The following is a 26,802-nucleotide window of genomic DNA, read 5'->3' on the forward strand; positions in this document are numbered from 1 at the left end:
CAGAGAGAGAGAATCTCCTTCCAGGCCACACCCACAGTGACCCACCTTTTCCCACCACGCTTGACCTCCCAATGTCACACCCAGCTATAAACCCATCAGTGGACTAACCCAGTACTACATAACCAAGATCTAATCACCTCGCAAAAGCTCCCACTATGAGTGCAAGAGGCTTTGCGGGGACATCTAGATGTAAACCACAACACTCCATAATCCACCTCCCTTATCGTGAACTTACTTAGGTAGATCATTTTTTCTCCATATCCACTCAAGTACATTGTAAATTCTCTTAATAAATGCTTTGGTCTGATCACTCTGGCATTTGGTTCCTATTTCTTTGGAATCCCAACTGACCCCCTCTCATCGTGGTTTGGGGCAATCCTTTTCTGAACTATTACTTCTTTTGGGGCAACTTCAGCCTAGGGTTCAGCTGAGGGGAACAAATAAAAACTAAGACTTGAAAAGTCTTTGAGATGGCCAGAGAGAGCCCACTTCTCTCAGGTACATTTGAGAGCTGCAAACAGTTTGACAGGGCTGGCTCATGAGTGGTATTTGGTGAAAGAAGGGGCATGATGTTAAATTGATGGCTGGAGACAGGTGAGATCGTTTCTTTTTTATTAGTACATGTTTGCATTACATAATGATTACACTCCTTCTAGGGAGTTGGTACATGTACATAACACATCTCAATGCAAAAGAGTTTAACCTTATCCTAAAGCCAGAAGATAGACATTATACAGCAAAGTGACTTGCTCAGTGTTAAAAATGACAAATGTAATAACGGGTAATGCAGTGATACATTTGGCTATTTAGAAGTAAAAAATGTGTTGGGTGACTGCCTTCAGGAGGCAATGTACAAGAGATTCTGAATATACCTTATGACTCCAAATGCGTCTACAATCAGCAGTCTCGGGATTTTTTTGTTAATGGACTTACGAATTCAGTTCTTTAAAGGGTGGAAAGTAAAGAAAGATTAAATTTGGCCCTGCCTACTGCAAGCAAGGCCCCGCCCCGTCCTCCGTTGCTGGGAAACTGACTCCGCCCTCTCCTCAAAGGGAACCAAACATTGGTGACCAGGAGAGTGACCATTTCCCTTCTGCGCACCTGCACAGGGATTCTTGTTTGCTTGTTTACAGTTGAGAATAGGTAAGGAATATCAGTGACTAGACATGTTAGAGTTGGCCCCCGATCTCAGGAAAGGACGCTATGAAATGAAGTTGCCCATAAGCCCCAACCCTCTTTTAGGGTCCCAGGGTGTCCCTTCCGGGATAGGAAAAGTCTGTCCCGAAAGCACCGTCCACCGCGAAGTGGGAACAGGATTCGCCCGCCTCCCAGTGGTTCTCGCGATCTTTGAGACCAGCGTGCTGACGTCACTTCCTCGGCTGCTCCTCGGGGATTGGTCCATTTTCACGGCGGCTGCGTGACGTACCACCCGGAACTTGTCGCACGTGCAGTGAAGTTTACAGCTGCGGCGGGGTCCCCAAGATTTGGAGGGCGATTGGCCGCTTCTCGCGGGGGTGAACGCCGCACGGCAGCAGCATGGTGAGCGACTCGTAGGTTGTCTGCGGTGGGGCCGGTTCGGTTAATGCCAGTGGCTACTGCATCGTGCGTCTGGCTTGGGCCGCGGTCACCTCATCTCCCGGGGCACACTGTAGGGGAAGTGGCCTGAAGAGATGGCCTCCCCTTTATCCCTAGGGGTCGGAAGCTCCGACACAAACGCTCCAGGCAGAGAGGCAGTTGCTGGTCACTCCTGGCGTTGGAGTCGCACTTGGCTGCCTGTTTGCTTTGGGAAAAAGAGCTTGTGCGAGAGGAAGGGTGGGCCCATAATGAGACCATTTATCAAGGTTGAGTAGCGAAATAAGAATGTGGACGGGGCTAATTGAGTAGCTGTTCGTCTCCTGGCTTTATTTACTCGTTGGTAGATGAAGGGTTTACCCTGTTTGGAACTGTCCGTTCCAGAATTTCTTGTGACAGGCTCCTTGTCTTTCTGGTTCCTGTCAGGGACCTTCCCAGAGCAGCCAGACGAAAGGAACTCTTAAGTCATTTGTACATCACCATGTTTAATTTCCTTCACCTGAAATTATCTTACTGATTTGCTTGCTAAGAACAAGGACTTTCTCTGACTTTCTCACAGCTGTATCCCCAGCTCCTGTGACAAGGTATGCCACAGCATAGATGCCAAAGTTTTAGGTTTGTTGAAAGAAGGTAAGTATGGGTTCTGTGCGGCACAGCTTCTGTTGTTTGTTCTGGAAGTGTAGATTTGAAAAATCTGTTGGTTCTTCACTTATTGAAAGTGCACGTGAGAACTATGGTGTTACCCACTCAATTTTGGTTCTGTTTTAATGATCTGTTCTGGTTCTCTTCCTTTAAAGCCTCACAGGAAGAAAAAGCCATTTATAGAGAAAAAGAAAGCTGTATCTTTTCATTTGGTCCACCGGAGCCAGCGAGATCCTTTAACAGCAGATGAAACTGCGCCTCAGAGGGTTCTGTTGCCTACACAGAAAGTAAGTCCTGTTCTTTAGTCCGTAGCTTTGCAGGTGAACTGTTGGTAGGGCTTTTGTTTTATTGCGTTTTTGTTTTTGTGGTGCTCAGGGTCAGACCCAAAGTTCATGAGATCAAGGTGAGCGCTCCACAGTGGAGTACACCCCCAGCCCTTTATTAGTAGCTTTTAGCTAAGCTTTTAGCTAACTTTAGTAGTAGTTGTAAATGGTTAGCCAGATATTATTCCCAGGTAACTGGTCTGCTGAATGATCTATGACTCAGTTTTCAGTACATTGTGCTGATTTACATTGTGCATGTTTATTGTGATTGGGAGGATAAAGCATCTTTATATGAGACTCTTAAATGAACAAATCTTGTTGCTTAGTGGTAAATATTCACTAAGCCACTGGCCACAATATTGCATGATGTCACTTAGGCCATGGCCATATGCTCAGTCTCTGCTTTCCTTAAAATCTGTCATTTCATAATCTCTTCATAGACTGCATATGTGCCTCCTAATCACTCATCTCACGAAATATAAAATGTCTGAGCTTATGGATTGGCTTTAGAAAATGCCAGAGAACCTTGGGTAGATCGATTTAACTTGATAAAAGTGAATAATATAAAAGAAAGTGATGGGGGACATCATATTTACCTTTTTAGTAAAGCCAGTTTTCTTTGCTTATAAATACAAAAGGATTGAAATACCTTTCAAAGCGCTCAAGTCTTCTGTTGTAATCCTCCAAATATATGCTAGCATAAAGTGGGTGTATGCGTTTATTTTTAGCTTGAATTATTGCGGGGAGATATGTAGTACAAGGAGTTACTTTTGTTCCTGAAAGGAAAACCTTTTTGAGATGAGGTCTCACTATGTTGCCCAGGTTGGTCTGAAACTTGAGGACTCAAATGATTCACCTCAAATCTCCCAAGTAGCTGGAACTTTGGGCATCTGCCACTATACTTGGCTTGTTTTCATTCAGTTTAATTGTATGTAGCACTCGGGTTTAGAAGCTCTGCATTTCCTGATTTTGTCAGGATTCTTTGTCTCATTACTCTCATGTGTCATCTGCCTTTTATTGTGAATGTTGTGGTCATTGTAAGATTCCTGGGCCATATTTGTGGAAGGGTTACCAATTCCATTTTGTTTGTTATCCAAGATAAATGATGAAGAAAGGCGAGTGGAACAGAGGAAGTATGGAGTGTTCTTTGATGATGACTATGACTACCTGCAGCATCTGAAGGAAACATCGGGGCCCTCAGAGCTTATCCCCAACCATACTTCCAGCGCGTACAGCAGCAGAGATGAGAAGGAAGAAACTTCAGTAGTTCCTGTAAGCCTTCTCAGCGACCTAAGTGTGAGAGAGTGAGTGTGGGAATGAGAAAAGAAACCACTGATTGATTTTCAAATCAAGATAACTATTTGGGGCAAGAAATGGGGTCAGTATGAAGGGCACAGATAGGCCACATCTCTACCCAAAATTGTATGTGTGTGTACATCTGTATCACCAGGAGAGCAGGCCGCCTCAACGGTGGTGATAGGTGTCAAAAGTAAGTCTGGGCAGTTTCAGAAGCTTTGATTCATAGACATGGTCCCGCGAGGCCACACTTTTCAATAGAAAAGTAGCTGTGTGTGGCCCACTTCATACTTTATCTTTTAAGTACAAATGAGAGCACATACTGTATTTGTATGGAGCTAGTGTTACTTGTTTAAATTGTTTCCTGTTTATATTACGGGTGCCTATGATATGTGCCTCAGTTGCCTTTAAGTATAAATTTCCTTGTAGGAGTTTTTATATCACCTGACATTTTTAAAAAGGAGACATTCATGGAGATTATAGAAGAGATAAAAAGGACACCAGTTTCCGCATGCTTATTCTCCGATCCTGTCATGGTTTAGCATTCTTTTCCTCAGGGAAGATGGGATCGTAGCTCTTCTATAGCTTGCTGTTGAAGGAGAGTCAGAAAGGGATAGTTAGGTTTCTGGTATCATTCCAAAGAAAGGGGTAATAAGTCCAACTGTTGCATCTAGGTTTAGCTCTTGAAAGACCCCACATCCCACCACCACGTTGCTATCATAGTAGAACCAGCTCCTCTTTGTCTTCATCCTCAAGGCATTTGCATCCACAGTATTAGTGGCTCACTCCCTCTGATACCCCATTGAGGGAAAGAAAGGCAGGGCCTAGTAGTGGCTCAGCTTTCTTCTATGGAGACAAAGGTTTTTTTGTTTTTATTAAGAAAGGGAAGGGGTTTATTTAGCTTAAAGTCTGTAGAGGTTTCAGTCCATAATCAGCTGGCTCTAAGACAGGGAGGATGGCAGACAGTCCTCCCAGAGGAGAAACAACATGGCGCACACAAAGTAGCAAAGGCAACAAGGGAGCTTCACCTTGTCTTCCTGCCTCTTTTATCCCATCCAGACTACTGGGATTAGGGTGGTGATAAACCCCTCCCTCAGATATACTGGTTTAGTCATCACATGCCCAGAATCCCAGCATCACACATTCCAGATTCAGTTACCTCTGACCAAGAGTGAGGCTTTGGGGGACATCCAGACCCAAGCTATAACATTCCGCTCCAGGCCCCCAGAGACTCATGTACATTCCTTCATGTGAAAAGCTTTTAGTCCATCTCTAAGAGTTGCCAAAGTCCTACCAGTTTCAGCACTGCTGAAAAGTCCAAGTCCAAAGCCTCCCCTGAGATTTAAGGCAATCTCTTAGCTGCCAGCCCCTGTACAAACGAAAAGGTTAAACACTTCCAACATTGAATGGCACAAGTCAGACATTTCCATTCCAAAAGTTACAAACACAGGGTTACAAAGGAATAGGACCAAAGCAAGTCCAATATCCAGCAGCGTAAACATTAAATCCCACAGTTCCACTTCCAGCGTGCAAGGCAGTCTGTGGAAAGTTGTAACCTCCAAAGGGCTTGGGTGGCTGTGCTCCTACGTCATTTTGGGTGGTTGTAGCTCCCATTGCTGTAGCACCCATGGTGTCTCTCTTGGGCTGGCTCTCTTCCTTCTTGCAGTTTTTCTCAGATGATCCACACTCCTGGATTCTCCATACTTGTGGGGTTTACCACTGCACCTTTGGCTTCACACTCACAGCTTCACACACTGCCCACTCGGGGCCACACTGCCTGGCCTCCCAGGCCTTCTGAAATCTGGGCAGAGGCCTTCCTGACCCCACAACTCTTGCATTCTGCGTGCACCTAAAACCAGTGCTGCATGGATGATATCAAGGTCTGTTGCCAGCTGGAGCAGTAGTTAGTAGTGAGTGTGCCCTCTCTCTTAGCTGTAGCAGTCCAGTGCCTATGAACCAAATCCCAAGGAACAGCTTCCTTGAGCTGCTGTTTTGAAACAACTTCCCTAGGTTGCTGCTATTCTGGAACATAGTGCTGTGGGGCTTTCTTCTCAAAGCAAAATCTTTCACCCTTACAACTCTGAAATTGCCAAGGGTGGAGTCCTGCTGTTCCTCAGGCCATCTTTTCTATTCTCCTGTTCCTTCTCAGAAGTCAAGATGTCCTCTGCTCTATCTTTGCGGTCCACAGCATTACAGGAGCTTCCTTTCTGGCCAAACTAAAAACATTTTAAATCACTCTGCTATGCTGTTTGCTCTGGATTCTCAACATAGATCTGGCTAAAAGCCCTCGACAGCAGCCATGCCACAACATTAGACTGCCTTGTAATTTCTTCCCCCAGATGGTCAGTCCATCACCTTCAGTCTCAGTCTCAGGCAAAGTCTCTGGACATGAGCAAAGTGCAGACAAATTTTCTGCCAATCCATAACACACACTTCTGGAGTCCAGCCAGTGCAGTTCTTCCCAATAGAAACCTCCTGAGCCTGGTCTTTACCGGCTTTCTGTTCTTCTGAGCTCTGACCAGAATCTCCCATGCAGAGCAGCCTAAGGTGTTCCAGCTGTACTTCTCTAACTGACATCTCTGAATCTTTCCTGGCTCTTCCTTTCCCATAAGATAGCTCCGAAGTCTTTTGGGCCACGTGGCCAGGCAATGTCAGCAATGACCGCATGCACTCTCGGTTCCAAATTTCTGTGTTACTTTCCTGTCATTACTAAGACAAAATACCACACACCCAAAGTAGAAGGGGAATGGGTTTATTTTGCTTACAGTTTGTAGAGGTTTCAGTCCATAATCAGCTGGCTCCAAGATGGGGAGGATGGCACAGTCATCCCAGAGGAGAAGCAACATGGTGTGCACAAGGTAGCAGAGGCAACAAGGGAGCTTCACCTTGTCTTCCTGCCTCTTTTATCCCATCCAGGCTCCTGAGACAAAGTTTTAAAGTAAAAGTCCTAACTCTTGGCTGAATCATATTGACCAATACGAGACTAGCTTTTAGTCTTTAATTTGTTTGGGGTGAAAGTAATCATTAATTGGTTTTTTAACAGAATAAAGCTATTAAATGAATACTTCAGTTGTGTGTACAGCAAAGACATGTGAATTAGATTTAAAAACAAGAATGACATTGGTTTTTCTGTACTGTTATGCAAAAATGTGAATTAATCCCACGTACTTTTTTTAACTTTAATTTGTAACAAACCACCAAAATTGAATAGACCAAAAATATGGACTAAGCCTTAGAAACAAAATGTAAGGCACTAGAGAAGGGCAGGAGAGAAATGAGTAATGCTTGTGCTTGGCCTGATTTTTGCCTGAAGAATGGGTGCTGCCGTTGTGGAAACTGGCTGAGCAAACCCAATATAGTTGGGAACTGTTCAATTAAAAAAAGATTCCTCTAAAAAGGAATCTGTCATGTATACAGTTTTTTTGATTAGCTTTCAAAGGCTTGGGAAAAAAAAAAACCCTATGGGTAAATTTACTAAATACAAGCTGGCTCCTCCCTCTAGCATTCTAAGGGTGACCACGAAGAGTGATTAGTTAAAAAGCTAAAAGACTATATTTCTTTTATCATAGCTTTATATATCAGGTTTTATTTATTTGATATTGGATTTTATTTATATGATATTGGAATGCCTTTGGCTCTGTCACAGAAAATCCTAATCCAGACTTGCTTTATTTATTTTTTATTTATTTTATTTATGTATTTTTTGGTACCGGGGATCAAACTGAGGACCTTGCGCCTTCGAGGCAGGCAGCTGCACCACTTAGCTAAATCCCCGGCCCTATTTTTAATTTTTTTAAAATAAATTTTACTTTATCTCATTCCACCCTCAAGCCCCCTCTCCTCCCTATGTACAAAAGTTTTGTTTCCATTTTTCCTTCTGTTTTCACTTTTTTCTTGTCCCTTCTTTCTTCCTCCCTCCTCCCTTGTTCCCCTTCCCATCTGAACACTCTTCCCATTTCCCGACATCCATTATATATTTCAGTCCTTATTTCCACTTTTGGTTTCTCACACCAGAGAAACAGGTATTTAAACATGTGTGTCCGATTTATTTCACTTAAGAGCATGGTCTGAAGGTCCATTCATTTAGCTATAAATGTCTAAAGCTCATCCTTCTTTATGACAGACTAGTAGTACTCCATGGTATAAAAAAACCACATCTTAGGGCTGGGGATTTAGCTCAGTGGTTCTGCCGTTTGCCTCGCAAGTACAAGGACCTGAGTTTGATCCCCGGTACCAAAAAAAAAAAAACAACACACATCTTGGGCCAGGGATTTAGCTCAGTGGTTCCACTGCCTGCCTTCCAAGCACAAGGTCCAGAGTTTGATCCCCGGTACCAAAAAAAACACCACATCTTTATCCCCTTGTCAGTTGATGGGCATTTGGGCTGTTTCCAAGATTTAGCTATTAAAAACGGTACAGCTATACACATGGATGTGCATATGTCACCATGGTGTGATGCTTTTAATTCTTTCCGGAAGATACCAAGAAAAGGTGTAACTGGGTCAAATGGAACCTCTAGTTTTAGTTTTTTAAGAAATCACACTGATTTCCAGAGTGGTTGCAGCAGTCTGCACTCCCACCAGCAGTGGAGAAGGGTTGCTTTTTCTCCACAGCCCCTCCAGTATTTGTTATTGGCTGATTTCTTGATAGCAGCCATTCTTTCTGGAGTGAGGTGGAATCTCAGCATTGTTTTAGTTTGCATTTCATGAATGACCAGTGATGTTGAACATTTTTGCATACATTTATTTGCTGTTTCTAGTTCTTCACCTGAGAAGTGTCTTTTCATTTCAGATGCCCAGTTTTGCATTGGGTCTTTAAATTTGGGGGGTCTGATTTTTTTGAGTTCCTTATATATTCTAGATAATAGTCCTTTATCTGAATAGCTGGTAAAAATTTTTTCCCACTCTGTGGGTGTCTCTTCACTCTGTTGGTGGTTTCTCTTGCTGTACAAAAGCTTTTTAATAAGATGAGGTTCCATTTGTTAATTCTTTGTAGTATTTTCTGTGCAGTCTGGGTTTTGTTCATGAAGTCTTTGCCTACTCCCATGTCCTCAATTATCCTACCTGTTCTCTCTTCCAGCAGATTTAGTGTTTTTGTTTTAATATTTGGATCTTTGATCCATTTTGATTTTAGGTTAGTGCACAGTGAAAGATAGGGGTCTAGTCCCAACCTTCGGCATGTGGAAAGCCAGTTTTTCCAGCACCATTTATTAGAGAGGCTATCTTTCTTCCAGTGAAGGTGTTTGGATCCTTTGTCAAAGATAAGGTGGTTGAGTATGTCTGGAATTGTTTCTGCATCCTCTGGTGTGTTCTGTTGATCCTCAGGTCTGTTCTTTTGTCAGTACCATACTGTTTTAATCACTGTAGCTTTGTAGTTTAATTTAAAGTCAGGGATTGTGGTACCCCCTGCTTTGCCTTTGTTGCCCAGAATTGCCTTTGTTATTCTAGGTCTCTTTTGGTTCCAAATGAATTTTAGGATTTTTTTTTTAATTCTGTGAGATATCCCATTGGGATTTTGATTGAAATTGCATTGAAGCAGTAACACAATTTTGGATGTATGGCCGTTTTCACTGTATTGATTCTTCCTACCTGAGAACAAGGGATGTCTTTCCATTTTCTGATCCTCTTTAATCTCCTTTTTCAGAGTACTTTAGTTTTCAACGTAGTTTTACTTCCTTTGTTAGATTGATTCCTAGGTATTTCATTTTTTTGGATGCAATTGTGAAACGAATTGTTTCCCTAATTTCTCTCTCTATGAGTATGTTATTTGAGTATGATAAGGCTATTGATTTTTGAGTGTTAACTTTGTATTCACCTATACCACTGAATTTGGTTATCAAATCTAAAAGTCTTTTGGTGGAGTTTTTGGTGCTTCTATGTAGAGTATCATGTCACTTCTTCATTTCCTATCCTTACCTTTTATTTCTTTCTCTTGTCTAATTAACTTGCTCTGGCTAGTGTTTTTAGAACTATATTGAACCAGACTTGCTTTAAAGACAGTAAATATATGTAAATAAGAGTCCATGTCAGTAATATGAGTTGTCCATGACTTTAAGCTTCAGTATCATCTTCAGCCCGTTTCTGGCATGATTTTCAGACATAACAGCATACAGAGATAGGAAAATACTAAATATATGTGATACTCCTTTAAGACAGGTGACATGAGTTTACCACAGTTTTAAAGTTACTAATGTAATACCAAAACACACAGACACACACACACATTAAATTGAACATGTTAAATGGGTGAATTATACAAAAATATTGTGTTTTTAAGTAAAAATTTGTTGCAGTAAAAGACATTGCCATTAATGTCCTTCAAAATACTCCCCTTGCTTGGAACACACTTATCCCATCATTCTTGCCACTTTCCAAAGCAGTCCTTGAAGGCATCTTTTTTGTGTCGTGGGCACTCACCGTCTAAAGAGAGCATGAGGAATATTTCAGTAAGGAAGCTGAGGAATGCAGTAGTATTGTGCGTGTCAGTGGTGGGCGTGTGAATGTTCATTAAATTGTTTTGAATTATTACATGATAGGCAGGTGCTGGACTTGATTTGCATAGTCATCTTTTTGAGTAAAAGTAAGAAATTTGGATACTTGGAGTGTTTCTTGATTTTACAGGGCCTTGAAAAACCAGGAGCTTAAACACAAAGTGAAAAACCAGGACCTATTCTAAGTTCTGGAGGGTCGTGTGACAGAAGTGTTAGGGGAGTTTAATCTGGCAGAGGTATGAAGGTTAGATTAGGTGTAGACCAGTGCAGCAACTACTGTGGTGATCCATCTTGGGTAGCCGTAAGAAAGATGGTGCCCAAGGGAGGGAGTGCATTTACTCTGCAAGAGCTCAGAGGGATGTGGGGACAGAGATGATTTGTGACCACTGTAGGATTTAAGACAGCTGATTCAGAGAAAGGATGGAAAGGAGATCAGGGCATTATCACCAGTTTAAGAGGAAAAGATTAATTTTGTTTTGAAACTTCAGGGGAGTGGAGTTAAGAGACCTGGATTTGAATGCAGAGCCTCTCAGTGACCTGACTGGGGAGATGGACTCTTCAGCCTTTTTTTCTGTTCTTTCCCTGCAACCTTCTGGTCCTCAGGGCTTAGGGTTATATGGAAGAGTGTACTAGATGGGTGCTGGGAATTGTAGGGCAGTGGTGGTTCGGGATCTGCAGATACAGAATGTGTAACTGGTGGTTGGGTAAGAGATTGCACAATGCAGTTGTCACAGTTTCCCAGGGCAGTGGGTAATTTAAAAGAACAGACATTTATTTTCTCAGCATCCTGGAGGCCAGAAAGTTGTCTGAAGTGGATGTATTCACAGGGCCTGTTCCTTCTTGGGCTTGGGGAGGCTCAGTCAGCTCCCTGGCTCCCGGGTCCGCAGCCTGCTGGTGGTCTGTCCTCAGATTTCCATGGCTTGCGGATGCATCACTCCAGTCTGCTCCTTTGTCACAGACTGTTCTCCCTGCTGTGTCTGGGTCTTGTAGCCTTTTTATTAGGGTACACCCTAATCTGGTCCAGCCTTGTCTTATCCTGTTATGTCTACAAGGACTTAGTGCATTTTTGTTGCTGATAATAACTCCACCATGGCCTTGAGTAAGTTGCAAGGAAAAGAGATTTACTTTCACTCACATCCAGGGTCAAGAGGCCATGTCTGGTGATGGCCTTAGCGCTGGCAGAGACCCAAGGTAGCACATGGCATCAGGGCCACGTGAGAGACCTAGCAAAAGTGGCTTTTATGGCAGAACCACTCTCATGATGACCTGTTGATCCATTCATTAGGGCACGGCCTAGTCATCCTTTGGCGTACAGCTGGTCTCTTCTCTTAGTATCTTTTAATGACAATTTTAAGAAGGGTTTCAGAGGGGACAAGCTATAGTCAGTGTTATTTTACATATGGTCACAGTCTGAGGGGCTGGGTGGTTGTGAATTTTGAGGAGACACTTTTCAACCCAGTAGAGTATAGTTGAGAAGTATTTTGTAAGTAAGTCTAACAACTTGGTGATTTCTTTTCAAGAGCACTGGAATTAAGTTGCCTTCGTCAGTGTTTGCATCAGAGTTTGAGGAAGCTGTTGGATTATTAAATAAAGCAGCTCCGGTTTCAGGTGGGTTTAATTTCTGTACCTAATAAAGGACTGAAACAATTGAGATGTCCAGAATTCAAGTTAAAATTCACAAGGAAGGGATGAGTATGGCTCTTTTGAAGTATGCCTTCACATTCTTAGGTCTTTAGAGATTGTGTGTGGAGAAAAACATGGAAAAACTACCTCTGAGTGTCTGTAGGAAAATTTTAACATTTACCTAACTTCTTAAAAAGATAACAGTGATATTCAGCATTCATTGCAGATAGTGTAATTTTGAACAGTAATCTTTTTGTCTTTCAAAATTTCTCCCAAGAGCATAGATGCATACTTTGTTTGTTTTTGTTTTTTTTTTGTACCCGGGATCAAACTTGGGACCTTGCCCTTTGAAGGCAGGTGGTGGAACCACTGAGCTAAATCCCTGGCCCTAGATACATATTTTATAGAAGTTCATTCTGCCATCTGTGTAAAATACTCTGAAAAAGTGAGTTTTTAAAAAATGTTCAGTACCAACGTTGTTTTTAGAGCAAACACAAAAATCCTCAGAATTAGTGTTTGGTATTTTCTCCCACGGGGCCTAATTGTTGGCTAACACTTCCCCAGGAGTACTCATTCATTAATTTATTCTACAAATTTTTGAGTAGCCAGTGTGGTAAGGTCTTGTGTTAAACCAGAATAAAACATAGTCCCAGACCACAAGGAATTTGTGTCAGTTACAAAGGTAAAAAATGCGAAATTAAAATTTCAGTATAGAAGTATCAATACTGGTGGGTGGAGAGGTACCAAACCTAGCCTTAGGGAGCTGGGCGAGGCTTCCTAGAAGATACCTAAGTTGATTTCTGTTTTGATTTGTACTGGCTGTGAACCCAGAGCCTAGGCAAGTGCTCAACCACTGAGTTACACCCCCACTCCCCAGTCGATTTCTTAAGTAGAAGGAGGGAGGAGTGGGGGTGAGAAGATGTTCCAGAGAGAAGACTGTATGTACAAAAGCTGGGGAACATGAGCATGTGAAGCTGCATACACTTTAGCATGCCAGGAGGAAGGATGGGGAATAACAAATGTGTCTGGAGAGCTGAGCAGTGGTCATGTAGCATATGGTATTGGAAGCCATATGTGATTAAAAGTTTGAACTTGAGGGGCCAGGGATTTAGCTCAGTGGTGCCGATGCCTGCCTTGCAAGTGCAAGGTCCTGAGTTAGATCCCTGATACCAAAAAAAAATTTTAAAAGTTTGAACTTGAAATATGTTCCTGAACTCTAGTATTTTTACATATGGACGAATATAGTTGAAAAAATAAGTTGGATTTTGTTAAAGATTTTACAGTACTGAAAAGACAGAAAATATAATAGTCTATAAATACTTATTGTAAATTAGTTCTAACAGGTAAGATTAACCAGTTTCTTCCTGCAGGTGAAAGCTTTGAGGTTTCCTAAATGTAGAGTTGAATATTCTACATGTGTAGTGGAAGAGTAAATGAAAATTAAAAGAGGAATTTTTTTCATTCCATCTTTATATCTGTTTAAAGTTAATTATTTTATCCTTGCTACCTAACTGGAGTCTAGCATATTATCAGTATTTAGATTAAGTAAATTGTGCTTTTTTGGGAATTCTTGCTCAATATTTTTTTTTTCCTAGGACCTCGACTGGATTTTGATCCTGACATTGTTGCAGCTCTTGATGATGATTTTGACTTTGATGATCCAGATAATGTGCTTGAAGATGACTTTATCCTTCAGGCCAATAAGCCAACAGAAGAGGAAGAGGGAATGGAAATTCCGTATGTGTGGTTTGTTCCAAAGCAAAGATGACCTGACTTGCTTCTTCAGTAGGGGGGTAACCACATTATAGTTGGGAAGAGACCTGCAAGAGCACTTAATCTGAGACTTACTCTGAGTCTCCAGGTCTTTGCCAGCTGCTGATAGGTGCAGCTGAAGTCTAAGAATCTGTTTACCCCTTCCTTGTTTTTCTTACCCTGCCAGGTTGGTCAAGCAGCATCTCTGTTCTGCCTACACAGGAACCTTTCCCACATACCCTCTGGTTTTATTTGTGTAAAGTTTCCTTGTTTTGTTGGTTTTTTGAAGTTGTTTTGACAGGGAATTGGTGGCTCTCTGGCTGCAGGAAATCTGAGAGTGGAGACGACAGTGAGTGGGAAGACATGGATGATGAGACCGGGAGAGGCGGTGCTGATGAGGGTGACTGTGACTCTGCAGGCCCGTGGTCAGATGAAGATGCGCCGTTTCCCCCTGGAGAACCTCACGGGGCCAGAGAAAAGCATTTGTTCTGGGAGGAGGAAACAAAAAGCCGCTTCACAGAGTATTCTATGACTTCCTCAGTCATGAGGAGAAATGAGCAGCTGGCTCTCCATGATGAGAGGTTTGAGAAGGTCAGGTCCCCCAAAATGGCATTTTAGTACTGCCTCCTAGTAAATGTCATTGTTGGAAAAGAGCGAAATTAGAACCAAAGGCTAAAACTATCAGGAGCAGAAATAACTGCCTTTTTAAAAAAAATTAAAACATAAAGCCACTGTAGTTTTAGTTCTGGAAGGAATAGTATAGTCCCAAAATGTTGGCTGGTTAAAACATTCTGACACTTCTGAGTACTGACATTTTGTGAATTTTTGCTGATTTCCTAAAACATTGCCCTGAGCATAAATGAAATCCCTTTTCTTTCAGTTTCTCATATCTGGAGTTTTCAGACAAAGCAACACTTAACACAAAGGAAATTTTCAATACCAGATACTCTAAAGGGCTGAACTATAGCATGTTGGACTTGGCTCTGCTCTGACAGAGCAGCTCCGGGGCTTACAGCTCCATCCTGTGGACTGTATATTACACAGGCTCACTCCCACCTGTGCTGCCCAGGGGCTCCCACCCTGCCATCTTGGATGTGTTTATTTTGTGTGTTTATGGGTTTCTGATGTGTATGTTGTGTATGAGTTTGTTTCAGAGTAGAATGCAAGTTCCCCAAGGGCAGAGGTTCTTGTGTGTGTCACTGGTACATCCCAAGCCCTGAAGGGCTGTCTGGGCCATAGTAGGAGTTCACACTGTTCAGTAAATGATGGCAGGAAAGAGTGGTCCCCTTCAAGAGGAACCCAAGATACGGGTTCCAACTTACCTGCATCTTCAGGAAGTATTAGTTTCCTTCTCTTGCAAGAGCAGCCAGCTGTTAACTTTTCACTAATCAGGAAATAGATCACCACCTGAGTATTCTGTGACAGAGCCCAACAGTGCTAATAGCATTTGAATAACACAGTGAATACCATGTAAACAAGCATGAAATGTATACATTAGTAGGAGGCTGTATTCAATTACATGATCTTTTAGTCTGCATAACCGAGGAATTTCAAAATACTCTTTGAATATTCTGACATAAAGATTTCTGCCAAGCATTTTTTAATCCAAGCTAAATAGAATAACTGTTTTCCCTTTCCATGTTAAAAAGGAGCCTGTCTTCAGTCTGCATGTGAATCTGGCAGGAACTGGCCCTGTTGTCATGGTGTTGTCTCTACTAATATTTTCATTAAATTACCATTAGCTGTGATCTTATGGTAGTGCTTAAAAATATGTGGGATAAAAATACCATCTAAGTACTGTATTTAATGAGTACATTTATTTTTCATGATATCTGCTTTCTATTTATATTCCAGTTTTATGAACAGTATGATGATGTTGAGATTGGAGCTCTGGATAATGCTGAATTGGAAGGTTCCATTCAGGTAGACAGCAACCGCTTACAGGAAGTTTTGAATGACTACCATAAAGAGAAGGCTGAGAAGTATGGTGACATTTTTTCTTGTTTATTTGCTTTTATTCCATCTCCAATTAGGATCTGTACTTGTACAACTAAATTGCGGGGAAAGATCCACCTAGTCAAAATCTATCATCAAGGAAAAAATACATTGTGCCTCATATACTGTTTATGAGTTTTGCCTATGTTTAGAATTGAGTTCTGAAGCTAAATGTGACAGTAAGAAAATACAGGGAACTACTACCTCGGTCCCGCTGACTTGAGAAGAGTCGTAGTAGGATAACTGGGTCAGTGCGGAGTATGAAGACATTCCAGTTGGAGAATAGGATGGTGCTTCTAGTCTCTAGCTAAAGAATTATTTTGACGTATAAGTATCCATTTTTTTCATCTTTCTGAAATGCTAGGAGTTCTTAGATGCCAATAGCTGCAACATAAAAATAAGAGTTTTTCTCTCCAGTTGAATTAGCAGAACGGACCAGTGTATTATTATTTGGCAAATCAGCATCTGCATCAAGTTGACTTCTGTGGGAGACACTGGAGAGGTGTTTAAATCTGGTAGAAAGGCCTAGCTCCGTGATCATTGTATGTGCGGATCCTACAGCAGGAAAAGGGGTTACGTAGTTTGAAGTTTGCACATACCTTGAACACGGACAGGCCAGTTCTTTTCTAAGTTTTAAGAAAAGCCTGTCATAGGGAAGCCCCCGTCATCTTTGATGTGTAGCTCTTTCTAACATTCCAAAGAGGCAGATCCCTCAGCGGTTAGCAGAGTGAATGTCCAGAACACAGCGGGAGGGAGAAGCAGGGAAGGTTACAGCCAGATGTGACAGGAAGTGACACTTGGTCACGGGAGCATGTGGATTTTAAAAATTGCTATTTTCATAGCAGTTTTAGTAACAATAATAATGAGTGTTGTTTTTCCCCTTTATTTTAAAAAATTCAACCCAAAGTTGTATAAAGCTGAATACTCTTGAACCCTTTGAGGATCAAGACCTGCCATTGAATGAGCTTGATGAATCTGAAGAAGAGATTATTACTGTAGTTCTTGAAGAAACCAAAGAGAAGTGGGATTGTGAATCCATTTGCAGTAAGTGTCAGTGTCTTCTGCTAAAATTGTGGCAGTAATTTTACAGTGTTAAGTACATCAGTTTTGAAAAGTGCATATGTTTTAGTAGAAGTTAAGCTTTTAGGCAATTTGTAAAGAGTAATATTCCCATTACTGAGTTATAAACTGTTTTAAAACATTTTATAGGAGAGACTCCAGTGTTATTCTGCACTATGAAAACACCAAGGTCAGGAATATAATAGGAGTGTAGTAATGTTTGCTGAACTGGAAGTGTACTTACTGATACACGATTTCTTTTTAAGGTACATACTCAAACTTATACAATCATCCACAGCTTATCAAGTATCAACCAAAAGTAAGTCTGAGTGTCCTGAAAATGTTTTGAAATACCTAATACAGGGATTGGAGTGTACACATTTTCTCACAATAAATTTAACCCTTTGTGGCTAAGCACTGTCAGCGTCGTTGATGAGCTACATTTAATGGGAATAGGAAATAACTGTAGTTCTATCTTGTCTTTATTTCAGCCGAAACAAATTGACATATCTTCTAAAACAGGAATACCTCTCAATGTCTTACCTAAGAGAGGACTCACAGCAAAGCAAGTTGAACGAATGCAGATGATTAATGGCAGTGATCTGCCTAGGGTATCAACCCAACCACGTTCTAAACATGAAAGCAAAGAAGATAAAAGAGCAAGAAAGCAAGCTATAAAAGAGGAGCGCAAGGTAGAATAGTTTCCAAGTTTACAAAGAGTTGGTGGAGGGGAAGTTGAATTTTTTTTCCCATGTAAGTAGTCTGTATCATGTTAAGGACATGTGTAACTTACAGAGCCTCTTGTACAGGAACGAAGAGTGGAGAAGAAAGCTAACAAATTAGCATTCAAGCTGGAGAAGAGAAGACAGGAAAAGGAGCTGCTGAACTTGAAGAAAAGTGTTGAAGGTCTAAAGCTATAGACATGGCCCTGTGAGGCTCAGGCACATTCCCTGTCAGGGCTTCTCATTATGTTCCGTAATCAGCCAGGATCTTCAGAGGCAACTGTACTCTGCATTTTCCCTGGCAGATGTTGAAGAGAAATATACAATACTTACAGTATTTTTATACCAGCAAGTTCTCCCTGTCAACTGTCTTGTAAATATTGTAACATTTTAAATTTAAATTATAAGCTTAGATTTACTCTGAAATAAATGACTTCATGAATACAAAATGTTTGGATAAAGGAAAATATCTTCATAACTTGAATGGAAGTGGCATACTCATTTATTTGTATGGTTCTCATAGTTGTTTTTTGCAGATGTTCTCAAATATTTCTTTGAAACCTCTCCATGCCTTTTCAGGAATTTCATGGTTTAATTCGCTGTGTGTAGAAAAGTGGCCTGGTTACACTCAACTTTGAAATGCTGAGTTTATCTTGCTCAGTGGTAAGAAGAGTCTTCCTGAGAAGATTCCACTGGTAGGAAGCTGTTTTCCCTCTCTGTATACAAAAGGACCATTTCAAAGGGAGGATAAAACCGAATATTAAAGTTGTTAGAATTCAGATTTCCTGTTATATTTCTGGATGACTTTTGGGATTTCAGAACAGTGAAGGCAGGAAACAGAATAGTTGAAGAAGTAATGAAGAAAACTACTTTGGCTTTAGGGAATCCCTAGCTCAAAATCAGAAATATTTACTTCAGTTTAAACTAGAATGTTGTCAACATAATTTAATGTTTGGAACCTTTTTTATCCGACAGATACATAGTTGAAAACTTTCCATGTTTTTGATGGGATGTTTTTGTTTTAACATCCACAAACTGTTTGAGGTTAGGCAGTTGACACCATCACAGTGGCTCATTATTTGGTAGCCTGTGCCTCTGTCAGTGACTGCTGAGCTCCCTGGACTGTAAAAGCTGTGGTCACTGTTGGTCTGACTGAGGACTGCTATGTCTGGGGCAGAACCATTTTTGGCAGGTAAGCTACATTTGATATCTAAATTATTGGAAGTGTTTTTGTCTCTAATTCATTTTAGTGTGGCTTTTCCAAAGTTGAGGTAATCTTGTTCTATCAAGGGTTACCAGTTTAAATCTAAATAAGTTATTATAGAATCCGGGAATGGTGATGCACACGTGTAACTCCAACATTCTGGGAAGCTGAGGCAGGAGGGCTACGGTTCAAGCCTAGCCTGGGTAATTTTTGACTTAGCCGTACTCTGTCTCAAAAATTTTTTTAAAAGGGCTGGGGATGTACCTCAGTGAAAAGACTCTGGATTCAAAGCTTAGTTGTGGAAAAAAATGATTAGTGCAGGATTTTTCAGAGTTGTAAAAAGAATTGCATTGGGTATTCTACCAACCTTCATTTTTATACAAAACTTGGCTGTAGAAATAGATGTAGAATACTGAAGAGTTTTAAGTGCCGACCTACAAAAAGGGGGAGGGGGTCGCAATTGATGGTTTATGCATTAGGAATTTAAGTCCTGAAAGGGCCAGGGACTTATTTTGGTGGCTGTCTCAACTGAGGACTCCTAGGACCAGCAAGCCTTAAGACACTGGCTGTCATTTTGTCCCGGTGGTGTTTATATTTATGTAGGGCAATGGTGGCGGGCCTGTGTCACAGCAGACTGTTGGTATCATCGAAAGCTCTCAAAGGTTCACTGTCACTGATGTAGGGTTTAATGGACATGTAATTTACAGTTACAGGAGCAATAAACCTACAGGTCTTGACTAAGCATAACAGTGACAAGGTGAAGAAACCCCAGATTTACAGATCCTAACTTTATTCTGGAGAACAAATTGATTATAATTCTCCCCCCACCCCCAACCCAGCAGCCTAGAATCCCCTTTCCACAGCCAGGCACTCAAGTTGGCCGATGTTTGAGCCATTTATAAATGATGGTTGGGAAATGAACATATAAGCCCCATGCTAAATGATGAGAATCCCCAGAGGTCAGATTTTTGCTAAGAACTGTTCGGCCAGGAAAGGCAGGGTGTAAGCTGCACAGATAATTGGCAGAGGGGTCAGTGTGCCAAGTACCACTCAAAAGGAGAACTGTGGTGCTCATTTTTACCCCTAAGTCTCACGACAGATGAGCCCTCCTCGGGCTTGCTGTTACCACCTCCCTGTAAGCATTTCCCTGGTGTGTGTGTAAAGATGGCATTCTCCCTCCTCCTCCCCTGCCTTAGGTTCCCTGTGACTGACGCATGAGACCATTTTCTCGTCCTCTTCCTGGAGCAGACTTCGCAGAATTTTTGCTTACACCTTTGTCTGTAGTGTCTAGGACAGCCTGGCATTGGTCCAGTCTCAAGTAGTGTGTGAATGAATGGGTCCATTAGAAAGACATTTCAGAAAAGAAGTACTTAAACTTGGAGGAACCAGTAGCACCCACATTCAGTGGGAGTAGCAAGAAAACAAAGGACCTGTGAGAACCCAGGTGGAGGGCAAAGTCATGAAGAATTTGCCTACTGTATTTTACTCCTGTTTTGTTGAAGTACTGTCCATGATTGGTTTAAAACCACTTTCTTGCCACTGTGAAAGTCTGTGGCCCTTTGTGTATGTTATCTGTGATGCACTGTGCCCACAATCCCCACTGTGATGTGATCCTGTCACCAAGGCGAAGGACAATTCAAGTCATCTTGGGACTTTACTGCTAACATTTTCAGTACATCATGCTTTTGTCTTGTTTGTTTCCCTGTGTGTTGACGTTGGTTCACTTTAGTTAAAGAGCAGGAGGAAAAAGGGCAAAAGAAGGTAAACATTCTAAGAGCCTTGTCGTTTCATTGTAAAACTAAGAGACAATGTGCAGCAAACATATGCCCACTATTCAGGCTAAGAAATAAAATACAGAAGCTGTCTACAGAACCATTGTCAATTTCATGCTACTCTTTCCGCTCAGGAAACGCAGTCATCTATAAAACTATCTAGTATTATTATACTAGATGTTTCCTTCTCTCTTTTTTTGTATTGTTTTATTTCAAGCCATCTGAATGGTATCCTGAACAAGATTATCTATGTTTGACCAACTGAAGAGAAGCCTAAAGCTGGCTGTGTGAGGGCAGCAGTGGCTCCCATTAGGCGAAGGCCCGCTGGAGGACACGAACTGGGTCTGACTTGAGCTGCCACCGTCTGCAAGATCTCCGTGTGCAGCGGGCAGAGCGGTGATGAGTCCTGGGGAACAAGTCACCACATTTAGGGCACCTGGATCTGAAGAGTTACACAGGGCTGTACGCTTGGCTTATATCTTCTGCTCCTAGGTTACCCCGACCTACTTATCTCCATCTCTCAAGATCAATGTAGATCCTTCTTATGGGATACAAGGAGCGTCCTCCTCTTATCTAAACAGGACGGTGTAAAGGAGATAGACACTCGCTGAGTCAGTAGAGAACAGAAAGGGAGGCGGGAAATATCTTGATCCTGATAGCCATCAGCATCTCTGTTTCTAGTCACACACCTCCAACTGGGGCTGCTTGCTGTCTGCTTCTGGAATGCCCTTCCCTCCCGCTGAAGTTGAGTTGCCTTTTCCAGTATTTTTCTCATTTGTGGATCGTATGCTCCACTAATTCTACAAGAATGTACCTGGAATGTAAACCTTTGAGAAATTGCATGTTTACAAATGTCTTCTACCTTCATATTTAACTCATAGTTAAATGATATAGAATTCTAGGTTGTCGATTATTTTACCTTGAAAGTTTTAAGGATCTTTTCTACATATTTTAATTTCCCAATTTGCTGTTTGGCAGTATGAAACCATTCTGATTCTTAAGTTTTCATGTAACTAGTTCTTTCATTCTTGAAGTCTGTAGAATGTCTCTCTTCAGTGTTTTCAAGTTTTACAGTGATTTTCATTTCTTTCAACCAAGAGGCCTATGTCCTTCTGGAAATTGTGGAAAGTTATTTTTATTTCTTTCATTGTATGTTCTCCTTTTTCTCTCTTGCACTCATTTGATACAGGAGCACCTGGGCTGGTACTCTAATTTGCTTATGTTTCTATCCCATTTTTGTGTCATTTTGCTGTGTTTTCAGGGAGATTATCCTAATTGTCTTCCTACTTGCTGTTGATTTTTTCATTTCTCCTGAAAGCTTTTTAACTTCCAAGAGCTTTAATGTTCCTTTAAATTACTTTTTTGTTTGTTTTGGATTTACAAAGCTAGAGACTTTCTTCAGATCTTTGAAATCCTTGTCTGTTTGCTCATGATTAAGATTTGAGGGGAAAAAACTGCGTGTTCTCAGGGGTGAGAGACTGAGCTTTACTGGAGGATGGGCTTTTTGGAAATCTCCCAATGTCCATATCTTTAGGTATTTCCTAGTACAGTGGTTCCTCAGTTTATTAACTTAATTTGTTTTACGATTTTGGGGAAGATGGCTCTGGTCGTGTGTGTCACCCGATGCAGTTTTCCAATGGAAGCAAATTTACTGAACACTTGTTTGTGAACTGAATTGTTTGCAAGCAGAAGCATTCATGAACTGAGATATTACTGTACAGTGGTTAGATTCCCAGGAAAGTTTTCATTCTACCTCAAAGGCAAGAGTCTGGAAGCCAAGTAGAAGAAGGCAGGCAAAGGTAGTTTCTGCTTTTAGTATCACTCTTCAGGAGCTTATGCACTAGATTTTGTATCTAGGTTTTTCATGTACATCTAGAGAGATGCCTTTACACTCAGTCCTCATAATTGGTGGATTCCCTGTTTGCAATCCACCTACTTGCTGACATTTACTTGTAACACCCAACCTCATACTCAAGACACTTACGCAGTCATTTTTGGAGTTGTACATGGTCATGAAAAAGTCGCCCACCAACCATGTTTCTAGGTGAGGCCAAACTCTGCCCTCTTGTTTAAGCCCTCAAACTAAACAAGTGTTCTTTTCAGGGACTTTTTCTTTTTTTTCTGTACTTTTTCTTGGTGATTTTATTGTTTAAAATGGATGCCAAGCATGCTGAAGTGCCATCTGTTGTTCCTAAGCATGAGACCTACATGTGCTAGGCCTTATTCAGCCACGAGTTCTACTTGGCCTAAGTTCAGCACTCCTGAGCCAACAATATATATTAGATAGGTATCTCTAAGCAGAAACACATAAAATACAGTTTTGTATTCATTGAACAAAAAAATGTGTGGCCAGAGACTCGTAGGAAGCTATCCCTGCTTCCCCTGGGAGCAGTGGTTCAGTATTTGCCAACTCAGTGATCACATGACTTCCCAGAACAAAGCTAGAGCAGGTCATGAGAACTGCTGTACATGTGTGCTTAAACGTCTGTGTCTGCCCTGCCTTGTGGTGACTATTGTAGACCTCTTCTGTCCTTGGCAGAGAGTTGACTTGTGCCAGAGACAGGCAAGGGCAGTCACCCAGGGGTTGCACAGAGTGTGTGCGGGAGGGTTATTGAGGTAACTTTCCTTTGGTTTTCTGTATGTTGGCACTCTCATCCTCATTCATCTGCCCCAGTTACAGAGGTGAGCACTGCTTCAAGAGCTCTCATGACTCTTAAAGTTCCATGGTGCAAATCTGGATGGCTCTTAGTTCTCCCCTCCTCTCAGACTGGGGTTAAGAAGGACCAGACATTCTTTAAGACTGCTGTGTAGTGTGAAATCAGTGAGATACTATGTAAATAAATGCGCATGGCTGTGTTCCCATGAAATTTTATTTACAAACACAGGCAGCCTCAGATTTCGAGGCCACGGTTTGCCAACTTGTAGGCATTATTTTAAAATATTTTATTTTGACATAATTACAGTTTCACAAAAACTTGCAAAATAGCACAAAGAGATCTCATGTTCTCTTTATACAATTTCCCCTGAGTTTCATCTTAAATTACCCTAGTACAACATCAAAACCAGGAAATTGACATTGGTACAACGTGTATTCTTAGTTCTATACCTTTTTTAACATGCATAACCACAACCAACAATGAAGATATGAATCTGTTCCATCACACAAAGATCTCCCTCAGTCTATCCCCGTGTAGCTTACAAGGTGTAGCTTAGTGGTAATTACAAGCACTTAACTTCCCAGCCAATTATTCTTACCCCTTGGCAATCTAAATTTTCCATCTCTAATTTTTTTAAATGGTACTGGGAATTGAATCCAGGGCCTTCATACTGAGATGCTTCCCCAGTCTTTTTTAATTTTGAGACAGTCTTGCTAAGTTACCTAGGCTGGGCTCGAACTTGCTATCCTCCTGCCTTAGCCTCCCAGAGTGCTGGAATTATAAGCATGTACCACTGCTCCCAGCTTCATCTGTAATTTTGTCATTTTGATAATGTTAATACAACGCAATTGTGCAATATGCGGCTTTTTGAAATTGACTTTATTCTCACTCAGCATAAAAGTCTATCCAGGCAGTCACAAGTGTCAATAGCATTCCTTTTTGCTGCTGAGTAGTATTCCAAGGTCTGGCCGTACCACTGTTCATTCAGCCATTCATCCAATGAGGGCATTTTTGGCTGTTTAACAGGCTTTGTTTAAGGTTGTAGCAATCCCAGGTCCCATGTAATTCAGTAATTCAGTATACAGTGACAGTTAGTATTAGACCTCATCTCCACTTTGATTCAGCAAGCTGGGGAGGTGCTCCCTTTCTTGTAGACAAGCTTCCAGACTGAACATTGTTCAGAATGTGGCAATCCATCCATATACAAGTCTTGAATTGAATCATATTGTATCTTTCAATATGTTAAAGTAATTAAATTCATTTAAAACTCACTAAGCCAAAGGTCATTGATCCTGTAGGGATTTCCAATTGCTTTAAGACTAGTACCGATATAATAGATCTACACTTACAGTATGGTCAAATTCATAGTCTAGATACTTGTAGAGACAGTCTTGGGTTCAAGCCTTGTGTTACCACTTATGACCTGTAGTCTGAGAGCAATCAGTACAAACCCAGTCTGAGGATATAGCCCAGTCAAGCATTTGCCTAGCATGCATGAAGCCCTGGGTTCAATCCCCAGAGCCATCAAAAGAGTACCAACCCTGTTTCACAGGGCTCTGTGAGGAGCAAATGAGAAAACAGCACCATATAGAAAGCACCATATAAATATTACTCTAGTATTCATAAAAATAGATTATCTTTCACTAGTGTCTTAAAAAAAGCAATAGATTTATAATTAGGATGAATAGTTTTATGTGGAAGGTTAGGGTAACTTTGCTGAAAAAAAATCACAGACCCAGTTTTACAGAGTCTGAAGGCTGAAAGAACAGAGGGAGCAAGATTTCTGTGTGCTGAGATAGCTGACCTGAGTTGAAGACACAATACCAATTAGCAGACGTGAGAAGAAAATGTAAATGAATAACGTCTGTAGTGGGCTACCATCTGCTTCCTGTTAGCCAGCCTTCCTCTTACAAAGTCTCTTCCTTGGTTTCCATGATCCCGTTCTCTCCTGCTTCTGGCTTATCATCATCATTTTCTTGGCCACTAAGTAGAGGTTTCCCTAAGGTTCCTCTCCGTACTGCTCTTTCCATGAGTTCTTCCCTGGCAATAGCAGGCCTCTACTTCATTTCTCAAAGCTTACATCTGTGTCTCTGACCCTGACCTCCCTCATTTCCATCCTGCTGGCGGGACGACTCTTCTTCAACTCAGTATTTCCAAGGCTGAGGTCATCCTTCTTCCTGCAGTGGGCCTTCTTTGCAAGCTCCCTATTCTGTCCACAGCCCCACCACCTTGGGCTGCCTGCAAACTTAGCATGGCCCTAGGCATTCTCTCCTTGCCACCTCCTAGGCCCTCCCCGACCTAGTTGCCTTGCAAATCCTTGGATATGATGCCTCCCATTTCCTCTTTCCATTCTGGGCCTTTAACTAAACTAAATCCCCCTCTTCTCCTCGCCCCTCCCTTCTCACATTTGTCTTGTGACTTCCACAGCTCTGGAAGCTCCTTCCAACTCAATGTACCTGGTTGCTTCCCTTGTTTGTAGGGTAGAGCCCAGATTATTATTCTAAAATCAAATCATGCTCAGACCACAAACTTTCTAAAAATCATTGCATAATAAACTCCAGATGAACCAAAAGGAAGTATTAGAAGTCTGTAAAGTTTTGCTTCTCCTCTTTCCAGACTTCTTTTATCTTCCAACATTTTGTCCTTTTCTATGCTAGACCCATGTATGGTTTTTCTCAATATTTCTACAGAGCTGTATATAGCAGATTATTAATTATTTGTTGAATGAATGATTGGTCCTATGGTAGAAACTAAATTCTTGTTTGAATTATACCTTTAACTAGCATTTATTGAACACTTTGTGTCAGGTACTCTGAGGCACTTGGGATATAGTAGGCACAGTCTCAATCTTCAGTTTTAGGAGGAATTCCAAAGGTGTTACCATGGGATCATTTATATAAATAGTTATAAATTTAAAAATATATATATAGCATGTATGTTGTTTTTTGAGAGGAGGTCTTGCTAATTAATCCCAACTGGTCTTGAACTCATGCTGGCCTTGAACTTGCAGCGATCCTTCTGCCTCAGCCTGCTGGGTGCTAGGATGGTAGGCATGCACTATCATGCCTGGCTATGTCTTTATTTTAAGATGTTAACTTTGTTCATATGTCTAAAGCATGGCTATCAGGCACTTCATTGAAATACATATTAACTACTAAATCAAATAGTGATATTCTGGTTGCCAGAAGGTTACAGAATTTACTTGTCTAGTGAGGTAAGTTTATATTAGGAAAGGAAAATGCAGGTGAGTTTACAAAGGGTCTTCCTAAGAGGAGGAAGCAGTTGATGGGGAGGGAAAAGACCGTGAGGATGTTAGGCTCCTGAGGTCACTGCTCACCAGCCATCGCTTCTCAGCCAGGCAATTCCATGAAACTAACATAATGTGCTCTTGACTCTTACGCAGATGGCAGTCAGGAGTTGTTTCCCTGTGAAGTCTGTGGAAGACGCTTTGCAGCAGATGTTCTGGTAAACATAGACATTTTGTAGATGTGTTTCATTGGAGTCAAATGAACTGTCAAGTCAGTGAGGAGGTGGCGGTGCCAAGATTGAAGACAGATGTGGAGGGGAAGGAAAGGAAGAGAAGTACATAACCTACGGCTGCAAGCCCCCAGGACACTGGGGCACATTAGTGCCGCCACATTCAAAAGTGACCCTGTTAACCGGGTTTCTCCTAAAAGCATGCCAAATGGAGGGGT

General features: G+C 41.5%; 2 protein-coding genes across 8 annotated transcripts in view; both read left to right on the forward strand.

The window, feature by feature from the left end:
* Nucleotides 1-1,383: 1,383 nt before the first annotated feature.
* Ltv1 (LTV1 ribosome biogenesis factor) lies at nucleotides 1,384-17,958 on the forward strand. 2 transcript variants are annotated; one of them, XM_021259306.2, is made up of 11 exons: nucleotides 1,384-1,539; nucleotides 2,370-2,501; nucleotides 3,636-3,809; nucleotides 11,844-11,931; nucleotides 13,542-13,683; nucleotides 14,025-14,289; nucleotides 15,553-15,680; nucleotides 16,601-16,737; nucleotides 17,019-17,071; nucleotides 17,244-17,444; nucleotides 17,548-17,958. In XM_021259306.2, exons 1-11 carry the CDS (start codon nucleotides 1,537-1,539, stop codon nucleotides 17,593-17,595), a joined length of 1,371 nt encoding a protein of 456 aa, XP_021114965.1. In that variant the 5' UTR covers nucleotides 1,384-1,536; the 3' UTR covers nucleotides 17,596-17,958. The 2 variants fall into 2 exon arrangements, with proteins under 2 accessions (XP_021114965.1, XP_004846091.1); XM_004846034.4 differs by having other exon boundaries at nucleotides 17,562-17,958.
* Nucleotides 17,959-18,461: 503 nt separating this feature from the next.
* The window catches only part of Zc2hc1b (zinc finger C2HC-type containing 1B), a 60,302-nt gene continuing 51,961 nt past the window's right edge, over nucleotides 18,462-26,802 (forward strand). For all 6 annotated transcript variants that reach the window (XR_002395464.2, XR_015442502.1, XR_015442503.1 and 3 more), the window contains exons 1-2: nucleotides 18,462-18,666; nucleotides 26,511-26,572. Coding sequence is in view for 3 of the 6 variants with exons in the window: in XM_021259310.2 (XP_021114969.2) it covers nucleotides 18,639-18,666; nucleotides 26,511-26,572 (90 nt within the window). In the remaining 3 variants the exon portion in view is untranslated. The remainder of the gene's footprint in view (nucleotides 18,667-26,510; nucleotides 26,573-26,802) is intronic.

Source organism: Heterocephalus glaber, unplaced genomic scaffold, assembly GCF_053883595.1.
Source record: "Heterocephalus glaber isolate CG9 unplaced genomic scaffold, H.glaber_assembly_v1.0 deba00001550, whole genome shotgun sequence".
NCBI classification, from domain to species: domain Eukaryota; kingdom Metazoa; phylum Chordata; class Mammalia; order Rodentia; family Bathyergidae; genus Heterocephalus; species Heterocephalus glaber.

Bases quoted from the DNA above. Each gene is read 5' to 3' on its own strand.
- Ltv1 (XM_004846034.4), top strand. The intron at 13,684-14,024 runs GTATGTGTGGTT...CTCTGGCTGCAG, and splicing joins GAAGAGGGAATGGAAATTCC to GAAATCTGAGAGTGGAGACG. The intron at 15,681-16,600 runs GTATGGTGACAT...TTCAACCCAAAG, and splicing joins CATAAAGAGAAGGCTGAGAA to TTGTATAAAGCTGAATACTC.